This window comes from Hermetia illucens, chromosome 5 (genome assembly GCF_905115235.1).
Source record: "Hermetia illucens chromosome 5, iHerIll2.2.curated.20191125, whole genome shotgun sequence".
Lineage (NCBI taxonomy): Eukaryota > Metazoa > Arthropoda > Insecta > Diptera > Stratiomyidae > Hermetia > Hermetia illucens.
In genome coordinates this window covers 36,592,767-36,616,142 of record NC_051853.1, presented here as the reverse complement: position 1 = coordinate 36,616,142, position 23,376 = coordinate 36,592,767, and the positions used below count along the sequence as shown (strand labels likewise).

At 43.3% G+C, this 23,376-nt stretch overlaps 1 protein-coding gene across 3 annotated transcripts in view; it reads left to right on the top strand.

Annotated features, from left to right (window-relative positions):
- Positions 1-2,303: 2,303 nt before the first annotated feature.
- The window catches only part of LOC119658467 (gamma-aminobutyric acid receptor subunit beta-like), a 39,464-nt gene continuing 18,391 nt past the window's right edge, over positions 2,304-23,376 (top strand). The window contains exons 1-2 of one of the 3 annotated variants that reach the window (XM_038065882.1): positions 2,304-3,181; positions 19,822-20,218. In XM_038065882.1, coding sequence (XP_037921810.1) covers positions 20,154-20,218 — 65 coding nt within the window. In that variant the 5' untranslated portion in view covers positions 2,304-3,181; positions 19,822-20,153. Of the gene's footprint in view, positions 3,312-19,821; positions 20,219-23,376 lie in introns of all 3 variants that reach the window. The other 2 variants (XM_038065884.1, XM_038065883.1) reach the window with 2 other exon arrangements.

Genomic DNA, 23,376 nt, shown 5'->3' with positions numbered 1-23,376 from the left:
CGGACATTTGGAATGCTACCTATGATAGTCTACTTAAACTCGACATGCCAGAAGAGTCGCGCCTGGTCGGTTATGCAGATGACGTAGCAGCGCTTGTTGCAGGACGCACTGTCGAACAGGCGCAAAGGAGACTCGGCATATTGATGCGACGGATAAGCGGATGGATGACTACTCATGATTTCAACCTTGCACTGGAAAAAAACCTAAGTAATCATCTTGACTAAAAAGAGCATTCTGACCCTGCGTCCTATATCGTTCAGCGAGTCGACAATGGAGTCAAAACCAGCGATAAAGTACCTCGGGTTGACTCTCAAAGATGAGCTTTTTTGAGCAAACCAGAGCAGCAGCAAACTAGGCTGCAGATGGAGTTCCGGCGTTAAATAGGCCAATGGCAATCATTGGGGGTCCTATGTCTAGTAGGTGAATTCTCCTGATGACTTCAACGCAGTCTGCCCTGTTCAACGGTGCAAAGGTATGAGCTGACGCTCTTGGCAAGGAGGTGAACGTCTCATGCAAGTACAGAGACGGGGAGCTTTGCGGGTGGCGTCTGCGTACTGCACTGTCTCTGAACCGGTCGTGATGGTGATCGCGTGAGTGATCTCCGTTGCCCTTCTTACTAAGGAGCGTCAAGCCATATACAAGTGCAAGGGAGATGAGCCAAGGGAGGTTGTTGGTCGTGAAGAACGACAACGCACCCTAGACGAGTGGCAGCTCTCTTGGCAAAATGAAACTAGAGGCAGATCTACTGCGTGGCTAATCGGCATCTTAGGTGCGTGGCTGAATATGAAGCATGGTGAGACTGACTATTTCCTTACTCAATCTTTAAGTGGGTATGGGGTTTTTTAGTCTTACCTGCATAAGATTGGAAAGGCGCGATCTCCGGATTGTGCGTTTTGCAATGGAGTTGTAGACAACGCCCATCACACTTTCTTTTTCTTGTGGAAGGTGAATGGGGTTCGTCAGCAGCTCTATTTAAACACAGGGGATATCTCTCTAGACAACATTGTCGAAGAGATGCTGTGGAGTGCTGACAGGTGAACCCGTGTTGCCGATTACATTTGGGTCCTTCTCGTTGCTAAGAAGACAGGACTCGACCGGTAAAGAAGCCGGATGGCAGGGGGTTCCTTCAACTGACAGTTGCCTTCCTCCTCTCCCCTTCCGTTGGTGAAAGGAATTCCCTTGTTTGAAGCTTCCGCAAGGCGGGAGAGTTCGGGGACTAGCCCGAAGTAATGTGACAAACAGTTCCAGGCTAGCTCTCTGACGATGGGGAAGCGTTTAGTTGGTAGTCCGACGATGTAACGGACCGGGGGTCCAACACTGTGTGCGTAAATGCATTCACCTACCCTACCAAAAAAAAGCTATCATAGGCGGCTGTAAAGTCGATGAAAAGATGGTGCATCTTTTGTCCATATTCCAACAGTTTTTCCAACGCCTGCCTCACAGAGAAAATCTGATCTCTTACTGATTTGCTTGGAATGAAGCCTCTTTAGTATGGGCCAATGATATTCTAAGCGTATGGGGCTATCCGACCTAGCAAGATAGGGGAAAATATCTTATAGATGGTACTCAGCAACGTGATTCCTCTATCATTGTGATATCTCCCCTTTTATGGTTGGGACAGATAATGCCTCTTTGCCAGTCATCAGGCATTGATTCACTGTCCCACACCTTGAGGATAAGTTGATGAATTGCCCGATGTAATTAATCGCCTCCATATTTAACCAATTCGGTTGAAATTCCATCGGCTCCTGGTGAGTTATGATTTTTAAGCCGATCAATTGCAAAGACTGTTTCTTCTAGACGGCAGTATTTGTCCGTCGTCCTCAGTTGGCTGGACCTTTAATAAACCATGTGCTCGGAGCAAGTTTCTAAGTCAGCCAAAAAATGAAACCTGCTGTTATCGCCTTTGAAAATATAAGTAAATGCTGTTATTATTACATACGTGCAATGCCAGTGTTTTTTCAGATTTTACTAAGGTCGAAGTGTAACTAGATTTCGAATTCTCGAATTATAGTATACCCATATCCCTAAATTGAAAAAGATGAACAGGGAGCTGGAGTATTTTTATAACGGCGAATGATAGCGTAGCACCACAAATATCAGAATTTCTCTTCTGTAAAACAGATTAGCAATTCCCATCAACAGATGACGCCCAATGAAGTTCTACCAAGCGCATGTCCTTCCTCATTTCTTATTTTCTTACATTCTTCTATCTCCTCTACAGCATCCTTGTAACAGAAGTTCTCCAGGCTTCATCCTCGTGGACCATAAAAGTATTAATCTTCCGCGAGTGAAGTGAATGAATGTCGCATTCGGTAGTGCGAACTCAGCAGAAATAAATCTTTTAAAAATTGTTTTTCATTCATCCGGGATGGATTCAACTAAAAAGGAATTTTCCTGAATTGTTCGTGATGAGCCTGAACGCGAAAAAGGAGAATCGGTAAAAGTTAATTGAGAAATCTGTAAGAAAGTCTAGTGAGCCGACCGAACTGAGGCATTGTTGCCGATCATAGCCTTTGGCGTCAGAATAGGGAAAGCATCCAAAACAGTGTTCGGTTAACCTTTGTGTCGGAGTGTAACAGACAAGGATTCTGCTCCTTTTTATGTAGAAAGTGGTTTTGTTCAGTCGGTTATGTAAATTTGTAAGTGGCGATCTATGGTGAGAAAAATATCCGGTAAAAGTATACCAATTATCCTGAAAATGCCGGAATTTGAGAGGTAGTTCAGTGCAGTGACTATTCAGGTGGAATTGACGTTAAACTGAGTTGCAGCGTGCATTCGCAGCCTAATGACCTTCATTTGTGCAGTACACTCTGGCATCATTCACCCAATAAAGTGTGACACGTTAATGAAAATAGTGCCCAATGTCCCTGTGACCACTCAGCAAAAACCGCCAATGTCTAAAATAATAGTTCTAAATATTCTAACTGTCTTCAACACATGACTCTCCGAGACCCCGTTCTAAAAATCCAATTTCATGCCACCCTAAAAATGGGTCAATTTCAAGCTTACGGAATGATGTCAGCTGTGATGGAATAAAGTTGTACGAGGATGATTCAGTGATGACTAGCAAATGACACAGCATAATTATGTATGTCGTTCAAGGACTCTTTGAGTGCAATTAAGAGTTTCTCGTGGCATCAGCATCGTCATCATCATCGTTGCCGTTTTCACCGCCGAAGTAAGAAAGTGCACACAAAAATCTTAGCGGGAAGGAAACTCACCGAGTCTTGTTTGCTGTCTTCTCCACAATCCGCACATATCTCGGACGTACGTGCTCGAGGGTTTGAAGGATACACGATAAGATCTTAGTAGGTTCCTTCCCGTTTGCTTAGATGTTAGTACCAAAAGATTGTTATCGGCAGACATATGAAAGACAAACTCGTAAAACCGTTGCCGAGGTTTTTTCAACGAAATAAGTGACACTCAGATTTGGTAGCCTAAGCTCGTCTGAGCTACGCGCATCATACTTCAATTATAGGAACTTCATGTTTTTATCCTTTCAAAACTGTTTTGAATATCTCCTGCATATTTTGTATACTCACAGGTTAGACTATGTCATCAGCAGAAACGAAATTATTTCTTTCCCTATTACCTTACCGAGGCTGACCAAAATCTGAGACCAGCCAGGATCTGGTCCATTTGTAAGAGATACCACATGAATATTCTTCGTACACCTGATGCGGAAAATTGTGATATGATGAAGTTGTGCTGAGTATGGAAATAGGATTTGAGCCTTGTTAGATTCCAGTCGGCAGCAATGATTCCTACTTCCCCTTCTCCGACATTAAGGGAACCCTTGCTTGGTGGAGGGTGGGAACTTGCATATATGTGGTTTGAACATGACAGGATGAAAGCAGACGAGGTTCTCTGCCTTTTATATTTGCTTATATCTTTTGAATATTTGCTACACGGGGTGGTGGACTTTTAGAATGCTGGAGGAATCATTGTAATGGGTTGGAAATGGGGAAGTCATATGTACATTAGATACCGAACGCGAACGGCAGATACAGATGTACACACAATCATCAAAATGTGCTTAGAGCGGAATGCTGTTCCCGATGACGATAAAAATACGTGATGTATGACTGCATAAAGTAGGGAGATGCGGAAAATTGAGGAGGCGATACGTATAGGGAGCCTTTCACGGAAACTTTTTGAGAAGTAATTAGATTGATGGAGTTTTTGTATTTGAATGAATCGGCAAGTTTATTTGATCCGGTTAGCACTGCTAGTTTTATTTGCATAAAAGTCCTAAATAAATGATAACTACTTAACTAAATCAATATAGGAGGGAACTGAACATTGCCCGTGATGAGTTTAGTGCAACATCGTCCAAATTGTCCAGCCAAATTAGAGAAAACCTTCGCAATGTCTATTTTTACATAGCTGTTGCATAGGGCCACACCACTCCTCCTCCAAATAGGAGGGGAGCCATTCTCCTCACGCATGCTTCCTCCCGAAACTTATAATTTAGTGACATAAGAATACGAAGTAAGCAGCAGAGTTCAAACCTTAATATAACTAATTTGTCCTGCCGCCTGCTTTTGCTCCCTTTTCTTTGCTTTTGGCATATTGGATAGCTCTTATAAGTATTCCATTAGGAACTACTTTCTCTTTGCAAAGGAAATAAAAGCAGAATACCAGAGATTTTCCTATTCCCCTGGTGAGGATAGCCTGGACATCTTTCAAAACCGCTATTCAAGACCGAAGTCTACCACTTCCGTTGGCATTTATAAATCCGCATTCCGAGAGTTTAAAGCCCACCTGTTCATGACAAAAGATGTAACAGTGAGTGACAATGTAGACTTCCTTATAAGTGTCGTTTGTTGGAAACAAAACCTTAACCTGCTTGCCAGTCTATCTCTCACGCATACATTGTGGATCCAGACCCTCGGCGAGTCAATGTGTCAGCCTTTTCATTACCAGCGATGTTTGACCCACATCAAGAATGTTTCGTTCAGTCGACCAAGTTTCAGCAGCACCTGATGACAACTCCACATCAACTGGCTTGATATGTCGTTGCTGTTTAGTGCTGATAATGCTGCCTGACTGTCGGAACAGATTCGAATGGCGCGATCTCTCCATTTTTGTCGTAGACATTCTTCTGCTGGCAATGCAATGGCATATATCTCCGCCTGGAATACGGTCGTCATTTTTGCGAGGGGTTGGACCAGCTCTATAATCGAATTCCACGAGAACACCCTCGCCCCTGATTCGCCTTCCATAACTGACCCGTCGGTGATGATTAGCAAGTCGGTAATCTGAAAACACTCATGATCAGTTATCCACCGTCCTTTTCTTTCGGTGATTACTATAGTGTATGTCTTTTCAAAGACGAATCTGGAAACCATATGATCGGCCGGCATTAAAGCCACCGGATGTTTGTCAAGGAATTTCAAATAGACGCATGTCCGTATGATTGGCCGGCTTTCCACGCTCCAATGGTTTCGAGTCTATATGCGGGGCCAAACCTCTGAATCTGCGTAAGCAGCTGCAAAGTTCAGTCTCGGTTTTACCTATCGCAATCCTACAGCACCAGAGCAATCTGTAGAGTTTCTGATATTGTTCCTGGATATGGTGCTTCCACGTTAACTTGGAGACGAAATGTACGCACCTGCCAAAGTGGATAGTGTATAGTTGCCCTACCTGAAGTTCCTACCGAACATAGCTAGTCCAGTCTTCCTAGGGTTCACCGTGAGTCCATTGTGGAGGCACTAACTGTGGATTTCATGCATAGTTGCATTCAAGCGGTCACATACTGTTGCCGGTAATTATTACGGATAGATCGTCCGCAAATGCTAGCGTGAAGAATTTTTTGTCCTCCAGGAGCCATAGCAGCATTCATTAGCAGCAGCCATGGCAGCGGATGGAGAAACCCCTCCCTGTGGGCGGCCCTAAGACACTCTGCCTCAATATTTGACTTCTTACTTCTGGCCCACCAATATGTGGATTTTTCTCCACTGTAGCATGTCAGGGATCCAACTGATTAACAGCAGTTCGATTCCATGCTCTCTGGCAGCATCGCAAATTGCCGCGAATGAGGCATAATTGAGGCCACCTTCGATGTCCATGAATGCGCCTAAGGCGTATTCTTTTTCGGACATTGCCTTTTCAATTTTTGCTGTGAGTTCAGGGAGTGCTGTCTCCGTGGATTTGCCTTTCTGGTAGGTGTGTTCCTTATAGTGAAGTGGCCACTTATATCCCTTATGAATCGATCTACTAGTCTTTCAAGTCCTTTCAGTAGAAAGGACGTTAGACTGATTGGTCGGAATCATCCGTGTAGGTAGGCTTCCCTGGTTTGGGAATAAATATCACCTTCACATTACGCCAGTTAGTTGGAATATTAGCGTGTGCTAGGCGTGCGCGATATATATTCCGAATATGTAGACCCAGGGCATCCATTCCCTCTATTACTACCAAAGGTTGTTTCGTGGTTTCAAACGTTTGAATGCTTACTGGAGACCACACAAGCTTCCGGGAATCTTCTGTCTTAGAACTAGAGGGAAAGGCGTTAAATAATGCCTGGTGGGGAACAGCTTTGCACAGGAAACGACGGTAGACGTTTACTATGCCCAAGAACCTTCTAAGGTCTTTGGCAGCAGAAAGCTCGGGATCTCTTGCACCTTGACTGGGTCCGATTGAATGAGGTCAGGAGTAATGGAATCGCCTAGAAATTCCATCTGCTGCTGGAGAAATTTGCATTTGTCAATGTTGAGAATTAGACGATTTACAAGGAGACGTTAAAAAATGCGCTTGAGATGGTCGGACTGTGTGGAAGATGCGACCATGCAAATAGACGAAACAGAAATCCAAGTTTCGTAGTATAGAGTGGATGAATCTCTGGAAGGTTTGCACCGCATTGCATTTTCATTTTCATTGCAATTCATCCATGTTAACTCGAAGAGTCCAAAAGATGTGCAAATTGCTGTCATTGGAATATCTTTGGGAGCTACAGGGATATTCCAAAATCTGTGCCAGATTCAACGTCGAGAAAATACGTCAGTTTGCTAAATAATTTGCAAAGTTTTGGATGAATGCAATGTGTATTGGTCAGGAATAGTCTGAATATTTAGGCGTCCATAATCTCCACAAGGTCACCATACGCCATTGGGCTTGGGGACCAAATGGAGTGAAAATGACCAACTCCTGTTTGAGGGTCTGCAGCTATCCTATTTAAGTAGCTGTTCAAAATCCTTCTGCGTAACAGCGAGTTTCTGGGTGGTAAAGGACGCAGCTTCGAGAAGATTGGGGAGCCAGTAGTATTGATGTGGTGCTGGACATCATGCTTAACTGGCTGAGCGGGACTACATTCGGTAGTAATGTTGTGGTAATTTTAGAAGAGTCCGCGAATACGTACGTCGGCGACATTTTCAAAAAACGATTGAAATAGTCTAGGTAAGCAGGATGAGGTTCTTCCTGAAGATTTAAGGGAAGCTGTGGGGTCGATGAGGGATATGTTATCTATATCGACTAGCAATCCATAGTGGCACAGGAAATCCGCGTCTATGATGGGAATGCGGTAATGAAGTGCCAAGAAAACCCCCAATCCGCACATGCTAGGATGGCCTGTGTGCTCTTCGGGAGCTTCTGGCGCGAGAAAGACTGAAGCAGTTCTGTGTCGACTTTGCCACCATCCAACTGCTTCATTTCACGCAGCAGCTGGTTTGACGCGCAGTCACCTAACGGTAGCTCTGCCAGTAAGTGGATTTGGCGCTGTATGAGCTGCTCCTTTAGTTTTTTGTTAGAGCAGCCTTCGAGAACGGCGGAGACAAGCTCAATTGTCTCCTCATCAAGCCCGACCAGCGCGTGATTGGAGCGAATAGCATCCGCTGTGACACCAGCCATGCCAAACCATGCTGCCGGGTTCCTACGGTAAAATGCGGCTCCCACCTTCTGGGACTGCAGCATCTTGGTAGCGTAAATTTGCTCAGTTTCTTCTTTCCGGGAATATTCGCCTGATCCTGCCACGTTACCAGTTGTCGACGTAGTTATCGGGCTGGCGCTATCTGCTAGGGTCCGAACTGTTACTGTCCTCGTTTAGGGACTGGGCTGACTTGAGGACATATATCGTCGGGATCGACGGTGCGCTTGCCCTCAACTTCTGGCTGCTGGGAATCGAAGGCGAATTCGGTCTGCCTGGTCAGCTTCCGACTTTCGATCGGTATTTTGCCAACGCGGATTTTCAGGAAAATTACGACTTCACTGCCAGAGCGAAAACACGCGCACACCGACATTCCTCGTCTTCGCACGGTAGTGGAAAACTCGGTCGCACTGGGCTTTAGTACAGTAATTCCAATCTAAAGATCCGCTTCTTAAAAACTCGGTCTCACTATTCTATTCATCAACAAAATCCTCCTCTGCAGCCGGATGAGTACGACGGTAGCAGTCACTTTCATTTATTTTTTTATTTTCGATCGGGCCGATTTCATCATTGCGGTCACCACTTGTTGCTTTAGTTATTATTATAATAAAAAATTATTCTAAATTATTAAATTAAATTATAAAATTTTTCCTGAAACTGGATAAATTATTTATTAGTATATACATATTTCGAGCACAAGTTGTGTCCTTCAGTAACTGATAAACTAGGATAATAATTCCAAATCTATGCTATAAATATTAAAATTTAACATTTGAGTCTTACAATTGCTACCCTCTTACTTAATTAGAGATCGTGGAGACACTAATGTTGCCCGGTGTCACCCTTGCCACCTCTCGCAAAAGCTTCCATTGCACCTTGCAGGTATCCTGGTCTAACCTGTTCGATTCTGGTTCCCTTAGGTTGCCAAGCTGCCTTGCGCGTCCAACTTCATCTTGTTCCCGCATTCCTGGATGACTTCTACGTTGTCCCATGTGATGCTTTGTCTCTCCTCAATCATGTGCCATGCTATCATTGATTTCAGCGTTGTGCTCTTATTTTTCTGCCTCCTGTCCGATTCCGCTTCTCTATCGTGCTCTCCCCCGCGTGTCGAAACCAATCTTTTAGTTTGTCCTATGTAGCACTGCTCACAATTTGGACATGTTATTTTATATATTCCGCTGAATTCATGTTTTGATCTGCGGTCCTTGGGGGATCCCATCCTGTTTTTGAGTTGGTGAATCCTACTCAATGGCACCATGTCGATGTTTAGTCCTTTCATCGTTTTTATCAGTTTCGATGAAGCCGCAGAGTGTGTGACCCGACCCTTATTCTTCTTCTCCTTGCCGTTCCGCCTTTTTCCACATAAGTCTTTTAACAATCGGCCGTTGGAAGCCGGAGGGGGGGGGGGATTATCTGGTATCGTTCGCTGCGTATGTGTAGGCTTCCTGTAGATGTCAAAAGAGACCCATTTCGCTTCTCTAATGATCCTTAAATCAAATAACGGGGGTTTTCCATAGATTGCAAATCTCAATGGACTCTTCCTTTCTCCTTTTTCTTGCTTTAAGGATCATTAGGGAAGAGCATTTCTTTTGCCTCTACAGGAAGCTTATTGTCAAAAATTGATTTTCGACTTTGCGGCCACCGCGGCGTGCGTTCGCAACGCAAGTTGCTCACTCCGCCATAATATGATTTAAACCTGGGTACCTCGCTGGAAGGCTTCGCATAACGTGTCTTTGTAAACTCTGTTTCGCTTCCATGCATGACCAACAGTCTTCTGAGATTGACTAGGCTTAGCAGCAGCAGGTTGCGGTTTTTCAGGAGGAATTTCCATATCAGAAGTACTGGCTTTCTTCGACTTTTGTTCAATATTCTTCATAATATGGGGTGGAATTACGGCGGTCTATACGGGGCACTGGGCCATAGGGGACCATGCCACTAGGCTCGGCATACAATTCGCATTGCCGAAGCTGCGGAGAAGGAAGGGAAACCCTCATGCACTTTCTCTGCGATTGCCGGCTTTGGCTAAAGTCAGGCTATGGACACTGGGTAAACCATTTTTTTGGGATCTCAGAGAGATTTCTATCTGCAGAGTGGGAGAGCTTTTTTTTCGTGAACGCTACGGGCTGGCTCTGAAAATCCGGCTGGACTCTGCTTCCCTGCTTCCATAACAACAGTCACGGTCTTAGGAGTCTGTGGCATCAAAATGGCGCACCAAAGCGCTAATTAGGCTCCTCGGAGCGGCCACTGATACTTACCTACCTACCCTACCTATGGGATGGAAAGTATGTTTTTTGGGAAGAACGACTTCAACATTGTTCTATTGTCAGTTGAACGTGCCAAATTTGTCGACTCCTACACACTAACCAAATAATTCATTGACGGAGACAATATTTCGGAGATTATATTATTATTAGGAATTTATTCGCCAGGATTTTCCAGACAATGAGTCGACGTTGGGCGTAGTGAAGAGTCGTTAACAATCCTGCATTCCATTCAACCTCGGGATACAGATATTTTCGTTTCCCATTACGGATATACATAGATACGTATAAATTTCATTGTGCACGTCGTTTAATTTGATTTTCTTTAATTTGTTCAACAACTTTTCACGCAATTCTGTCGTCGAAGACGTGGAAAGATTTACCAAGAACTGGGGTATTATTTCGTTTTCTTAATAATCCAATCCTAATTTTGCTGTATTGCTTTGTTTTATTTGATGCTGGCCATCAATTTCAAATGAAAAATGGAAAACCGCCACCACCACTCTAAATGCATTATAGTTTTAATACCTTATCCTACACAAAAGTAAAGTTTTCCCCATTGTGCTCCCTTCAATGCCAATGCTTACATTCCCATAAAACGTTTAGCTAAAATATCGAAAGTTTTAAACGGTCCCATTATCCTTGGTTTCCAGATACAGAGGAACATTTAGGCGCTTCGAGTACCCGGTCGATATATGCTATGTGTATACCAGTAACAAGCAAGACGAATGTAATACAGCAATAAACGTGATTGTCCTTCTGAAAAACTGAAAGTCCTTCGGAAAGGATAAATTGTAGCTCGTATTACTTGCACCATAACTCATCATTATCCTGATGTGAAGTAATTTAGAATATTTTCTCTTGTGTCTATCCTGAAATTGTCTATTTTTCTATTGTTATTTGAGAAGGAGCGAAAATAGCAGAAAAATAGAGGAGTGTATCCCGGCTCCTGTAATGCTTCCATGGCCATCGTTTATACATTGAGATGCTGAGAGCTTTGCCATAATGGATTTACCCTTGCGAAGCAAATAGGAATATCGAAAACTCTAAAAAAACTTGAGCACGTATGAATGAAATATACAATGATGGAGTAGTGCTGGGTGAAGGTGTCGGAAAAGTGTCCATGTGTTAAGGTTGGAATACAGTAAAACTTTACCCTCGTCAGTGTGTGGCTTGTCTGCTGGAATTTCTTTGGGCAGAGAGCACATAAATCCTGAAAAAGGATGTTGCTCAAAACCGAATATCCTCTGCAATAACAAAGCTTGCGTTATTGATCTACCTGAAAACCGCACTTCATCGATAATGCACATTGTCCCTTAGTCATACTTCATCGGAAGTTTTATCCTTGAGGGAAAAGTCTTTGAATCTGCAAAAAGGCAGAATCACTTGCACTATCTTACCCTGGTTTATGTTTCCTTTCAATTCCAACAAGTTGAGTACATGGTTTCCATTCTGATGCCCAAAGTAATATCCATTTCCGATGTAATCCTCACAGCTCCAATATTCTTAGACAACATAATGAAAGCCATTTTCTGAAATAATCGTAGCGAAAACAAAAACAAAGCATTCCTACGTACAGATCCTCTCACACACCGGACCAATTCGGAAGCGCATCTGATGTGCGGAGTATCCAATGTTAGGATAAAAGGATAATGCTGTTGATAGGAGGAAACGTTATGCTCCCACCATTCATTTTTTGCATTGTTGTTGCCTTTTGTTCCGCCATGGCTCATGGACGGTGTGGATGTCCTAGTTCTTCGTTGCGTTAATACTCGACTGCTATTCTAAGTTGACTATATGGGATATGTAGAGTGGGCTGGAAGGACTCGAGTAGAATCTGTCAGAGAGATGTGTGAAAGACAATATGAGAACCGAGAAGAATACGAGGATAATTTATGGGTCTGAAACTGAAATGATTTGTACGATCAATGTGAAGTTGTTTCGTATTACTTTTTGGCTGTCTGTGATGGGAATTGAAAAAAACATGTCAGTGTTTCAACTTCATTCTTGGAAAATGAATCGGTTTTCGCCTCGAGCCTTAAAAGTAGATAGAAACATCTATTTTCCGTCACGCCTTGAATATAGTGGTCAGTGTCAATAATTGCTATTCTCTTCTTCGAAATTTAAAAGGTATCACGACAATAAAAACTGGAGAATGTTTAATTAACTCAGTAGGAGTTGTTAAAATGTACATACTAAACCAACAAATTATTCCAAAGAATTTCCAGAACTTTCAAAACATCATGTTAAGTATACACGTTTATGTTTCGTGCCAAGTGTTTTTAAATAATACATAATTCATTTTCAAAAAGTTGTAAATTCTGGGGCCGGGCCCATCATCATTTCCGCTAGTTTTTCAATCTGGTGAAAATTAGTAAAGTTACGTACAAAAACAGTGTATGATATTTGAAAATAACGAAAATACCTGAATGTATATGTATGTGTGTAGGAGGTGGGGGAGAGGCAAAGCCAATGAGCACTCAGACCCTAGTGGTCCATTGTACTCAATTCTTCCGTCTAATGGAATATCCGGGACTCGTTTATGTATCGCAGGATTCCCTTTAGTAGATGTCATGCTACCCGCTGTAACTGGAGCACATCAGCACCAAAGATCTGATGTCTGATGTGTTCATAGGAGGGGGGTTATTCACATAGAAAATGCTCCGTGAAACCCGCTTCGTCATTACAGGATGGACACGTGCCATCTTGGGGAAATCCTATTCTGAACATATAGCCAGTCAGAATGCTCACAATACTCCTACAAGACTTCCTGCTTTTCAACAGGATAAACTTTGCATTATGTTTGTTTGGTTCTGACAGGAAAAGTTTGGTGTGCAACTATAGGGAACTTCCTTCCAATTCTTATTGCCAGCATTAGCCAGTGCTACTGACACCCCAATTGTTGGTTCCAATTCGGGTATGGGGTAAATTGAACCTTCGTTTGCCAATGCATCGGGGCCTTCATTCCCCTCTACACCACAATAACCGGGTACCCATGGTAGCTCCACTGTATTGAATCTAGAAATTGAGTTCAATTGGTTTATACATTCCTAAATGATTTCTGAAGTGATCACGCCCTCAATGCTACTTCATTATTGTTACAGATTACGATGCACCTACCCATCAACCATTCCTCAATCACCTAGCTGGGGGTGGCATTAGGATCGCATCACTTTCGCCTGAAAGGCCGTTGCATATTGTCCGAAAGGAAAAGCTCACTTCTCATTTTTATTCGAGATGTAGACTACTGTTCCAAAACCCTGTTCTGTTTTTAAGCCATTGGAGTAGAAGACCTCATTACACGCATACTTCTGGTTGGTCCCAGTTTTATTTTCATTTCAAGGCAACCCTATATCTTCTACCAAACAGATGTACGGAAATCCGAGAATCAAAAACGCATTGCGAAAGCGCATTTCATCCTTAACGTGCAAGTGTTCTTATAGTTCAGCAATATCGTGGGTTGCCAGCGGCCGAGACATTTGGAGTTCGATTCTCGGTAACTCCGACTTCTCTTCTTTTCTCGCTTTTTGAAATCTGTGTTAATTCTGCAAGTGCGTGGAAAGTATATTTATAATATTACAGTCTACTTGGCGGAGTGGTTTTACAGTAATTCAAGGCCACCTGACTTATTTCTGCATTTTTTTACCTACGGATCTCTACGTTTCATAGTACTAAATATGGCGTCGTCTTTGCCAATCTACGACATTCGCAGCGCTATTTGTAATAAGCCTGAATCAACCCATTTAAAATTTGTAGTTTGCGATGGGTACTGTGGAAAATCTTATGACATTAAATGTCTTGGCACTTTCGCCGCTTTCCTTGACATGCGTGCAAAGTTTGCTTCGAATGTGTCCTACCGCTGTAACAATTGTTTTGACACTACGCCCTCTAATGCGATCCATTTTCTGCATCAGCGCACAGTGGTGTTAGCGGCGATCCAACAAGCAGTTGCGGCGATCCACCAAGCAGTTAGAATGGTCAAATCCAATCTGCAGCCATCAGGTGCATCCCCGGGCTTACTTCCACTATCCGGCGTTTTATCTAGCGTCAGTATATCACCGGCCACTTGATCATCCCCGCTACGCGCTTCCGTTAGCATGCCCCAAAAGTTCCGCAAAATACGGGTATTGTACCTAAATCCCCCCGTGCACGTAACTCACCTATTCCAACCGCTTCGCACTGTTTTGATGCGGCCCCGATAGCGTCGGCCTTCCTGGCGAACCCTCTAGCCCAAACTTCGCTCGTCGAACGTGCTTCATCAGGAGAGGCTGCTGTTCACCCGCCGATAGGAGTACTTCACAGCTCTTCCAGTAGCAGCGAACCCATCTTCAGCGCGTTATCTTTCCACCGGATTATCGATGCTTTCCGCCACAGTGCACCAGACATCAGCCGCCATCATTGCGAGCGCCTCTCATACGCACTCAGATGGCCCTCTGCTGCAAGTCGCATCACCACCTAAGCAACTTTTCGTTACCAGACTTGTCTATTTTACTTCTCCTGATGTTCGTAATTACATCAGAAGGAAAGCTGGTTTATCTTCTTCACCTCTTTCGTGTGTAAAACTGAGGAAGGATGGCTCTTTCGGCTGCTTAGTTGCATCCTTCAAAGCGAAGTATCCACATAACTTCGGTGCCGTCGCTCAACTTTCCTTGTGACCGTAAGGAGTATTCATTAGCCTTACCAGCGAAATAAATTATGAACAAATATCCATGTCGCCCGCCTGCCTCGCCGACCAGCATAAACAACTTGTCAAGTAGCCTAAGTCTTTATTATCAGAACGTGAGAGGCCTAGTACCAAACTGTCCTGTTTCAATTTTGTGCCCTGGCTTTCCAACACAATCTAATCTGTATCACCGATACGTGGTTGAATGATAGGATCTGAAGCTCTGAGCCCCTCGAGGAGTTCTCAGTCTTTTGCTGCAACAGAGATCGTGTAGCTTCAAATAAGTCAGCTGTTGGAGGTGCCTTGACCGCGGTTAAGTTCCCACTGGGAGCCGAATCCATGCTTTCTTCATCTTCTACCCCATACGATTGTATCACTCTCTCAACGCCGGTCCTTTTTTAATATGTTGCGTATACTCCCCTCACCTCAACCCTCACCCCCCCGCCTATCTGCACGATAAATTCTTCGACACTCTTTCAGAAGTCCTTACTGTAACTTTTCCCTTTCTTCCCTTCATTGTCTGTGGTGACTTAAACCTCCCTTTGCTCACCTGGCCTAATATACCCGGCTCGCCACAACTTCCAAGTGGCGAAAGCGATCGCGACGAGCCGACCCTGCTTGTGAACGGGACAAATGCTGAAGAAAAAAGAATTAACACCTGTGCTACTGTTCAGTTCAACCGTACCACAAACCATCTAAATCGTTCTCTCGATCTAGTCCTCCCCAACATGCCACAACGGCTCCTTTCCCAATCTTCTCTTGCTCTTCCCTATGTTGCTTTAGATGCCCATCATCCTGCTCTTGAGTTCCAGGTACAGCTACCACGCGTCAACTCCCATGCTATTCGCAAGCCCCCTAAACTTATCTTTCGTAAGGGCAACCCATTCTCCCACCATTAATCTGCGACCAAGACCTCCTCTCCTTTTATTCCATTCTGTCTGACCTCCTTCCTAGTTACGTTCCTTCCTCCCCCAAATCCTTGAACTCCTACCCATTATGGCTGACCACTGAAACTCATAAAAACTTTTTATAAGCTTTCTCCCCCGGAAGCCGTGCAGACTTTAACTATTTTAATGCTCTGCGATTTTCAGCTAAGTCGCTGATAGTTAAGTCTTAGAAGTATTATCTGGACAGTGTTGAAATTGCATTGGCGCGTGGTAATATGAAGCCTTTCTGGTCTTGCATCCGTGGCACCCGCAATGCCTTCCAGTCCCTTCCCACTTTCAGCTCCACTGATACCTCTCCTCCTGATTTATTTTGCGGTTACTTTGCCTCGATGCATAACTCCTCTCCCTCTTCTTCCTCTCTCTCCCTTCTGAATACAGCTTCCTCCGAATCTCGTACCATTCTTCTTCTTACACCTTCTTTGGTGGAGTACCTCATTGACAACCTTGATGAGAGTGTCATTTTCCCAGCCTGTGGAGAGAAGACCTTATTTTTCCCATACACAAAGGCGGTGACCATACTCTTGCTGAGAATTACCGCCCGATTTCGCCCCTTTCATCCAGCTCCACGATTCTAGAGAAGTATTCTCTGTGGAAATGACTTTTGGTGCACCTCATGCATCTATGCACACACCATCAGAGGTGTGATGTGTTCGAAATTTAAGCGAATGCAACACTGCTTTTGTTCCATAATAAAAGTATCGGAAATCGAACATGATTTTTTGATAAAGTATGAAATTCAGAACCTTTTGGAGTTCTTTGGGAAAGCTGGTATGGGATAAGCTTATCACTTCTTGTCACGAAGTTTGCGACGGGCTTGATTCATACCTGAGCATGAGTAACTTGCAGTTTATCCATTATCTCTATAGGGTCCGTTTCCCTGTTTAACTCTCCCATCAAGAGGCAATATCTATTTAGTGCAACTGCAGTACTTCCCCCCCCCCCCCTTTTTCCTTCATTAGGAAGTAGACCTAAGGTTTAAGGTTTAAAATCATTTTAAGGTTTTAAAAGCATTTTATTTTCAAGAAATAGGTAACAATAATATATAGATTGGAAAAATGAGCAAAAAAAAATCTTTTAAACTAACAAAAATACCTTTAAACCAAAGGGCCACTGCGGGCTCTCAAAAATTTCTGTAACGGTTTACAGACAGAGAAGAGAAACAGTTAGAAACAAAAATCTAATTTTACAATAAGTTGTCGTTAAATGGTCGAAAACCCGACAGAATTTTCTTGGCCTTAGTGAAATTATGAACTATGGAAGTATTAATAAATGTTTAATCGCTGTCTCAGATGATGCAGCATTCGTCATCTCTGGAATTACGCCGATTGACATCTTCGCAGATGAGATGGCGAATATATACAATGCGAAGCCAATCTCTCCCTTATGGCAGACGAAGAACGCTGAGAGGGTGCGGTAGGAACGCTCGGGAAAGGGTCGGTGGACTCACAGGCTCATTCCTGCCATCAAGGAGTGATTGGAGAGACGACACGGTGAGTTTAATTATAATCTCACCCAGTTTCTCACGGGGCACGGAGGATATCGCCAATACCTGCACAGGCTTAAATTGGGGACCTCACGCGATTGTCCAAATTGCGATGGAGATCCCAGAGCATGTATTCTTCCACTGCCCGAGATTTGTGGAAGAAAGGAGGAATCTAGTGGAGCCTCTAGGAGAGGTGCTCTTCTTTTTCTTCAGCCTTTGTCCCGTTCACAAGCGGAGTCGGCTCGTCGTGATCGGTTTCGCCATTTGGCTCAATCGAATGCCTGATCTGGGTGCAATCTCGAGGCTTTCAAATCCCCATCTAGCGTATCCAGCCACCGTTGTTTAGGTCTGCCTTTTGGTCCTTTACCATAGACTTCGATGTTCAGACCAATCTTGGCAAGTGAATTCTCGTTTGCACGAATTACGTGACCATACCATCGAAGTCGCCTCTCTCGCAACTTTTCCACGATTGGTGCAACCCCATAACGATCGCGGATATCCTCATTTCGGATGTGATCTAAACGTGTGCCGCCACTAGTCCAACGTGGCATCTTCGACTCCATTACCGCAAGATGCCGTTCATTATCTTTTATAGTCAACCAACACTCAGAACCATAGAGAGCGACTGGACGGACGACATTGCGGTAAGTTTTAGATTTGAGACGTTCGTTGATACGTCGATCACAAAGAACACCAGTTATGGAACTCCACTTCATTCAGGTTGTGTTAATGCGTGAAGCAATTTCATAACGCAGTTCTCCATTGGCTGATACCGTTGACCCGAGGTATTTAAGCCGTTCAGTTTTGGGCAGATCACTGCCGCTGACAGTGATTGTGCCTGTTTCATGGGGATCCGTCGTCAAAAATTCAGTTTTGTTTAAATTCAATCTGAGACCGTTTTGCATGAGGCGATCATTCCATTTTTGAACAAGTTGCTCGAGATCATTTTTGCTATCAGATGCTAAGAAAACATCATCTGCATAAAGCAGTGTGTAGGGCGCTGGACGTTGGATATCCCGTGTGACGGTGTCCATAACAAGGACAAAGAGGAGTGGTGAGAGGGCACTTCCTTGATGAACTCCAACAGAGACACGAAGCGGTTTTGATACACCCGCCATACTTCGAACTTTACTTTTCGGATCGTGGTAGAGCAATTGAACCCAGCGCACGAGTTCTTCTGGCACGAAGTGTTGTCGTAAAGCATACCAGATGAGTTCGTGTGGTACACGGTCAAACGCTTTCTCTAGATCCAGAAAGGTGCATTGCGTCAGTGGTTCCGCAGTTCTTGACAAATCCGGCTTGATTCACGGTTATTTCAACGATTTCGCGAATACGGTTGTCACGAATGCGTTGAAAAATCTTCATGGTATGGGAAAGTAACCGGATCGGACGGTAATTTGAACATTCTGCTGGGGTACCTTTCTTTTTCCATATTGGAACAGTGGTACTTTCTTGCCAGTCAGATGGTGTTCTTCCTTCCTGAATAACCCGGTTAAAGAATTCACTGAGCCACAGTGTTGGGTCCCAGCTCTTCGCGTTGCTGAGCTCAGATGCGATGTCGTCAGGTCCTGTGGCTTTCCCCGATTTCATTTGTTTTATTGCCTCCTCGACTTTAGTTGTGCTGACTGGTGGGAGAGGTGCTGGTACCAGAAAATCTGGTGCCGAAAATGAGAGCACATCAAGAATATTGGGATGCCGTCAATTCCATGATCGCACCTATCCAAACCAAACTGCGAAAGGCAGAGGAGAGGAGAAAAACGCGATCATGTGCTCCGTATAGAAGAAAGGTGACTAAGCTAGAATGAGCTGACTCCTCCCCATGATGTAATACCTTATGGTAGTTCCTCGGGGCAGGGAGGGAGTCGGGGGTGGTTTTAGTAGGTAAAAATCAAACACGCTGGTGTGTTCAAATCAGTGTCTTTTGAAGATTTTCACCTCCTGAAAAAAAAAGGCAGACAGAGAGTAAACAGTTCAGGTTTTGTTTTACATAAGTTTCTGCTCAATTGATGCGGTCCGTCATATTCGTAGCGTATTCAGGACTCCTCCTTTGTACCAAAAGTTTCCTCCAATGATTCATGAAAAATAATTCACATTTCCAAGAGATTCAAGCATATCTTCTATTATATACCTTTTTGTGCAGAAAGCAAGTTTGTCCAGGAAGGATGGTTAAAGGAACAATTTCGAGTTCACTTTCTGGTTTTTGTTTGTAATTAATGATAAGTCTCTTTTAGCAAAAATCATGTTGGCCAGCGTTACTCTTCTCCTATTGCGAAAAGTCAAAGATGAGAAGCGGATAAAATTGGCCTAATTTCCCCTTCAAAGGACTTAGATATTTCGGGACCATGCAAAGCGTTAAGAATGAAATCATCAAATCAGGATTGAAATTTTGATATTCAAAATATTGCTTGTCACATTGAGTGCTAAAATTTAATGTTAAAAAAAAGTTTTTAATTTGTCATGACCTAAAATGATAAATTCTTGCTATTGTATTTTACATGAAAGGACAAACGAAGCTGTCAGGCCACTTATTTAATAAATATGGTCCTTAATCCTTTTAAAAGAAGTAGTAAATTCTGAATTTATTTTTTGCTTTTACTTTTCAGATATCGCTTTGTGAGTCGCTTGGTTTTGGCTGGAGGTTTTAAGGGATTAGTGAAACTATCAAAGTTGGCAGGATTCCTTCTACACCTTCTGCATGCATACCCTTCACAGAGGAATGAAGCCATGCCGTAGTACCAACACCACCACCTCAACCACTCAACACAGCTCGATTGCAAACGAACTGCAAATCCATAATCTTCTCAGCGGCTGCATCGTTGAACATCAAAACCAAAACGACAACGACAAAGATTTTAATGATTTGGAAGAGGATCTGCGCGAAAAACAGAACTAACAACGTCAATGTGTAGGACGACTGCAATTGGAGGAATTCAAGATGTTCCGCATCACTGGCTTTGCAATTTGTGGAATATTGTTTTTCGGATTTCTGGCGTCTGTAAGGTGAGTGTTTGATGTTTTTCGAACTTAAATTGCAATTCTGTGTATCATAATAGATAAAAAGGCAGCGCAGTCCTGAATTTCCGAGCGGATTCTCTGAATTCTCCGCCTATCCAGATCCTCCCCTTGTTTCCATTCCAATTCCTTTCATATTCAATAAAGCACGTACGGTTGCTGGCTTTTCTAATAAGATTTGTAATACTATGAATCTCAGCGAAAAAATGACTCATTCTGCCAAGATAAATTGGCTCACGTAATGCGTCCTCGAAAAGCCTCGCCTTATTTGCTACGCTGGGTTGATTTATGGAATTTACTCCAAACCAATACACATTACGTTTTACGTAACGAATCCTTTTTAAATGATGTGCAGTTTCCACCGTTTGCTGGTTAAATGTAATCTAATTACACAAATCTGCTATGTGAAAAGGGAATGTGGGTTGAAGAAGACGTTGGCGTACTGCTATCTGTATATACTCATATATCTCTTGCGTATAGGACCGCATGTGTCTAATGCAAATTAAATTCTCAAGTGAGTCCTTGATGTAAACGATGACCTAATTCTTGGAGAGTTTTAAAAAGAAATATGGACTCAAGACCGTAGATCGATAAATATTGAAGCAAAAAGTTTTTGAATTTACAGTTATTTTACTTTTCCGAAGGACCACAACTTTTCAAGTTAAATACAGGATTCTTCTACGTTGGTGTCGGGCTTGAATGGAATGTGGTGTGAGGAATGTTTGATAGCGTTGTCGACGTGATGTATGGTAGCACACATTCTAATCAATCCTCACAGTTTAATAAAGGATAGTCAAGTGTCCACTTTTTTTAAAGAGGTGGAAATCTTCAGAAGACTGGCCTCAGAGTTCACGTTCGCTGAGAGTGTGGGACTTTTACATACTAAAAGCACCTCCCAGCAAGCTACGACTGAGATTTCCCCATCTAGCACCTTTCTCATTTTCGAATTTCATTATTTCCATGTGAGCATAGTCGGGGCTATGCTTAATTGCTTGCTTTTTGATGACCTCACTAACCAGCTGTACTTTCACGTCCCTATATATACATATATATGGTTGCCAGCCATCACTTGGTGGGGTATGGAGCGTCGATCTCAATCGCTTTCTGTCTGAAATGCTTTTCAGGTTTCACCACGCTCGCACCCCTTCTATAATTCAAATTAAGTTAAAAAAAATTAAAATAAAAATAATTAATATTTAAAAGTAATGAAATAATAAAAAAACAATTTTTGAGTCCTCCCTTTTCTCAGAATTGGGCTCCTCCTCCTCGGCTTTAAATGCCACCGGACAACCGCGTATCACTCGCAGTCCAATGGGATGCTCGAAAGGTGGCACAGGGCGCTGAAGGCCGCGCTAAGGGCCTAAGACGACCTTTCTTGGTAGTAGGTCCTGCCACTCGTTCTTCTTGGCCTCCGAACAGCCAATCGTGAAGAATTTGCTGCAAATTTCGCGGAAATGGTATACGGGGAGAACCTGAGACTTCCCAGCGACCCCGTTCTCGACATCAGGATTCAACGCTACCGGTTTGTTGCGTCTGCTCATGGACGCAATACCAAAGCTGAATCACGCGAAAACTGTGGCTGACGTGCCCAAGGATCTCGAGTCATGTGCGCATGTCCTAATTAGGACGAACGCTCCTAGAAGTCCTCGAGCGAGGCCGACATCGTTTTAGCCTTAACGTGGGGGCACGGTCAAATGGGTTTCTCTGGCTTGATTAAAGCCCTCCGTTAGGCAAGAAAATGCGAACTGGGCGAGAGGCGCATGACACGTCCACTTTGACTGGTGACAGCCAAGTTGAGGGAGCCGTGTGTTTGGTTCGTTGCTGAAGCCCTCCTTGGTTTCAGCAGGGGGTGGAGTGTTGTGGCCGAGTGAACAACTTGCTCGTCGCATGCGCTCAAGTTCAAATCGCGTTTGCCACGACATCGAAAAACAATTTTTGACAACGAAAGTTGCTTTTCGATGCCAGTTGCAGTTCGAGAAGAAATTAAAATAAAAGTAACTAATATTTAAAAGTTACCTACCGCCTGATACGCTGTAGTGGCGTACAGCCATTTAGGCTAACAGTATTCATCGCTTCTCCTTTCGTAACCGAGCGACCGGCTACTATTATTTGTTTTTTTCATTTCAAATGTTTGGGACTTGTAGTTGTTATTATCATTTTTGCGATTGATTACTTTTATTCTCTTTGATGATATTTCATTTTTTTCTCCTTTGTTTCGTTTTTAAGGTTTTGTGTAAAACACAACCTTTTTAAAATCGGCTATTCGGTCTGTCTTTCAGTCACACGCATTTTTCTCGTAAATGGTTAAAGCGATTGACACCGAATTTGGTGGAAAGGTGGAACTGTGAGCGCTCACGCATTCAGTAAGTTACATAATTCCACATCTAATTTAACAGGGAGGGTCCCCATACATGCAAAAAGAGGTGTATTTTTTTCACCAACTATAGTCGTGTGGGGTATCAAATAAAAGGCCTCGGTTAGTGCTTTCCGAAGTCGGTCTTAGTTTTGACATTCGTTGAATAGATGGGGAGTATGGAGGTAGAAAGTGATCATTTCTTTCACGGACCCAATCTCAGAAACTAACCAACCGAAAAATCTGAAAAAAAAATCAAGAGGCTACAACAAATGTAGTGGCCAGGTTTAAAAATACCCTCCATACCGGAATTTGTTCAAATAAAGTTAATAATAGTATATTACTGGAATTTTTAATAATTGTCTACAAAACTCCCCCCCCCCCCCCCCCCCCCCCGAAATTTTAAAGCAATACGTACAGCTATAGAGCATGATCCTAACAAGTTTGATGGAAATCGCACTAGCACTAACAAAGTTATAATAGGTCAAAGTTGTCGACTCTGTGGATATTCTCATTTAATATATGCATATACGTTGCGTGCTAGGTACTAATGGAATAAATGACGACTAAAATGTTCTAATAAAAGAAATACACAAAACCTGTGTGAGCACGTCATTTGAAGTGAGTTTTGTCCACGAATATTGTTACAACCTTGTAAGCAGCACCCCACGGGTTCGTATTTGCAACAAGGCAGTTATTCGAAGATCGCGTTATTACTTCTCCAACAACCGATGTTCCGTCTTCCCTCTGGTTTTTTGGCGAAGCCTCCTCGCTCGCAGACACGATGCTCTCA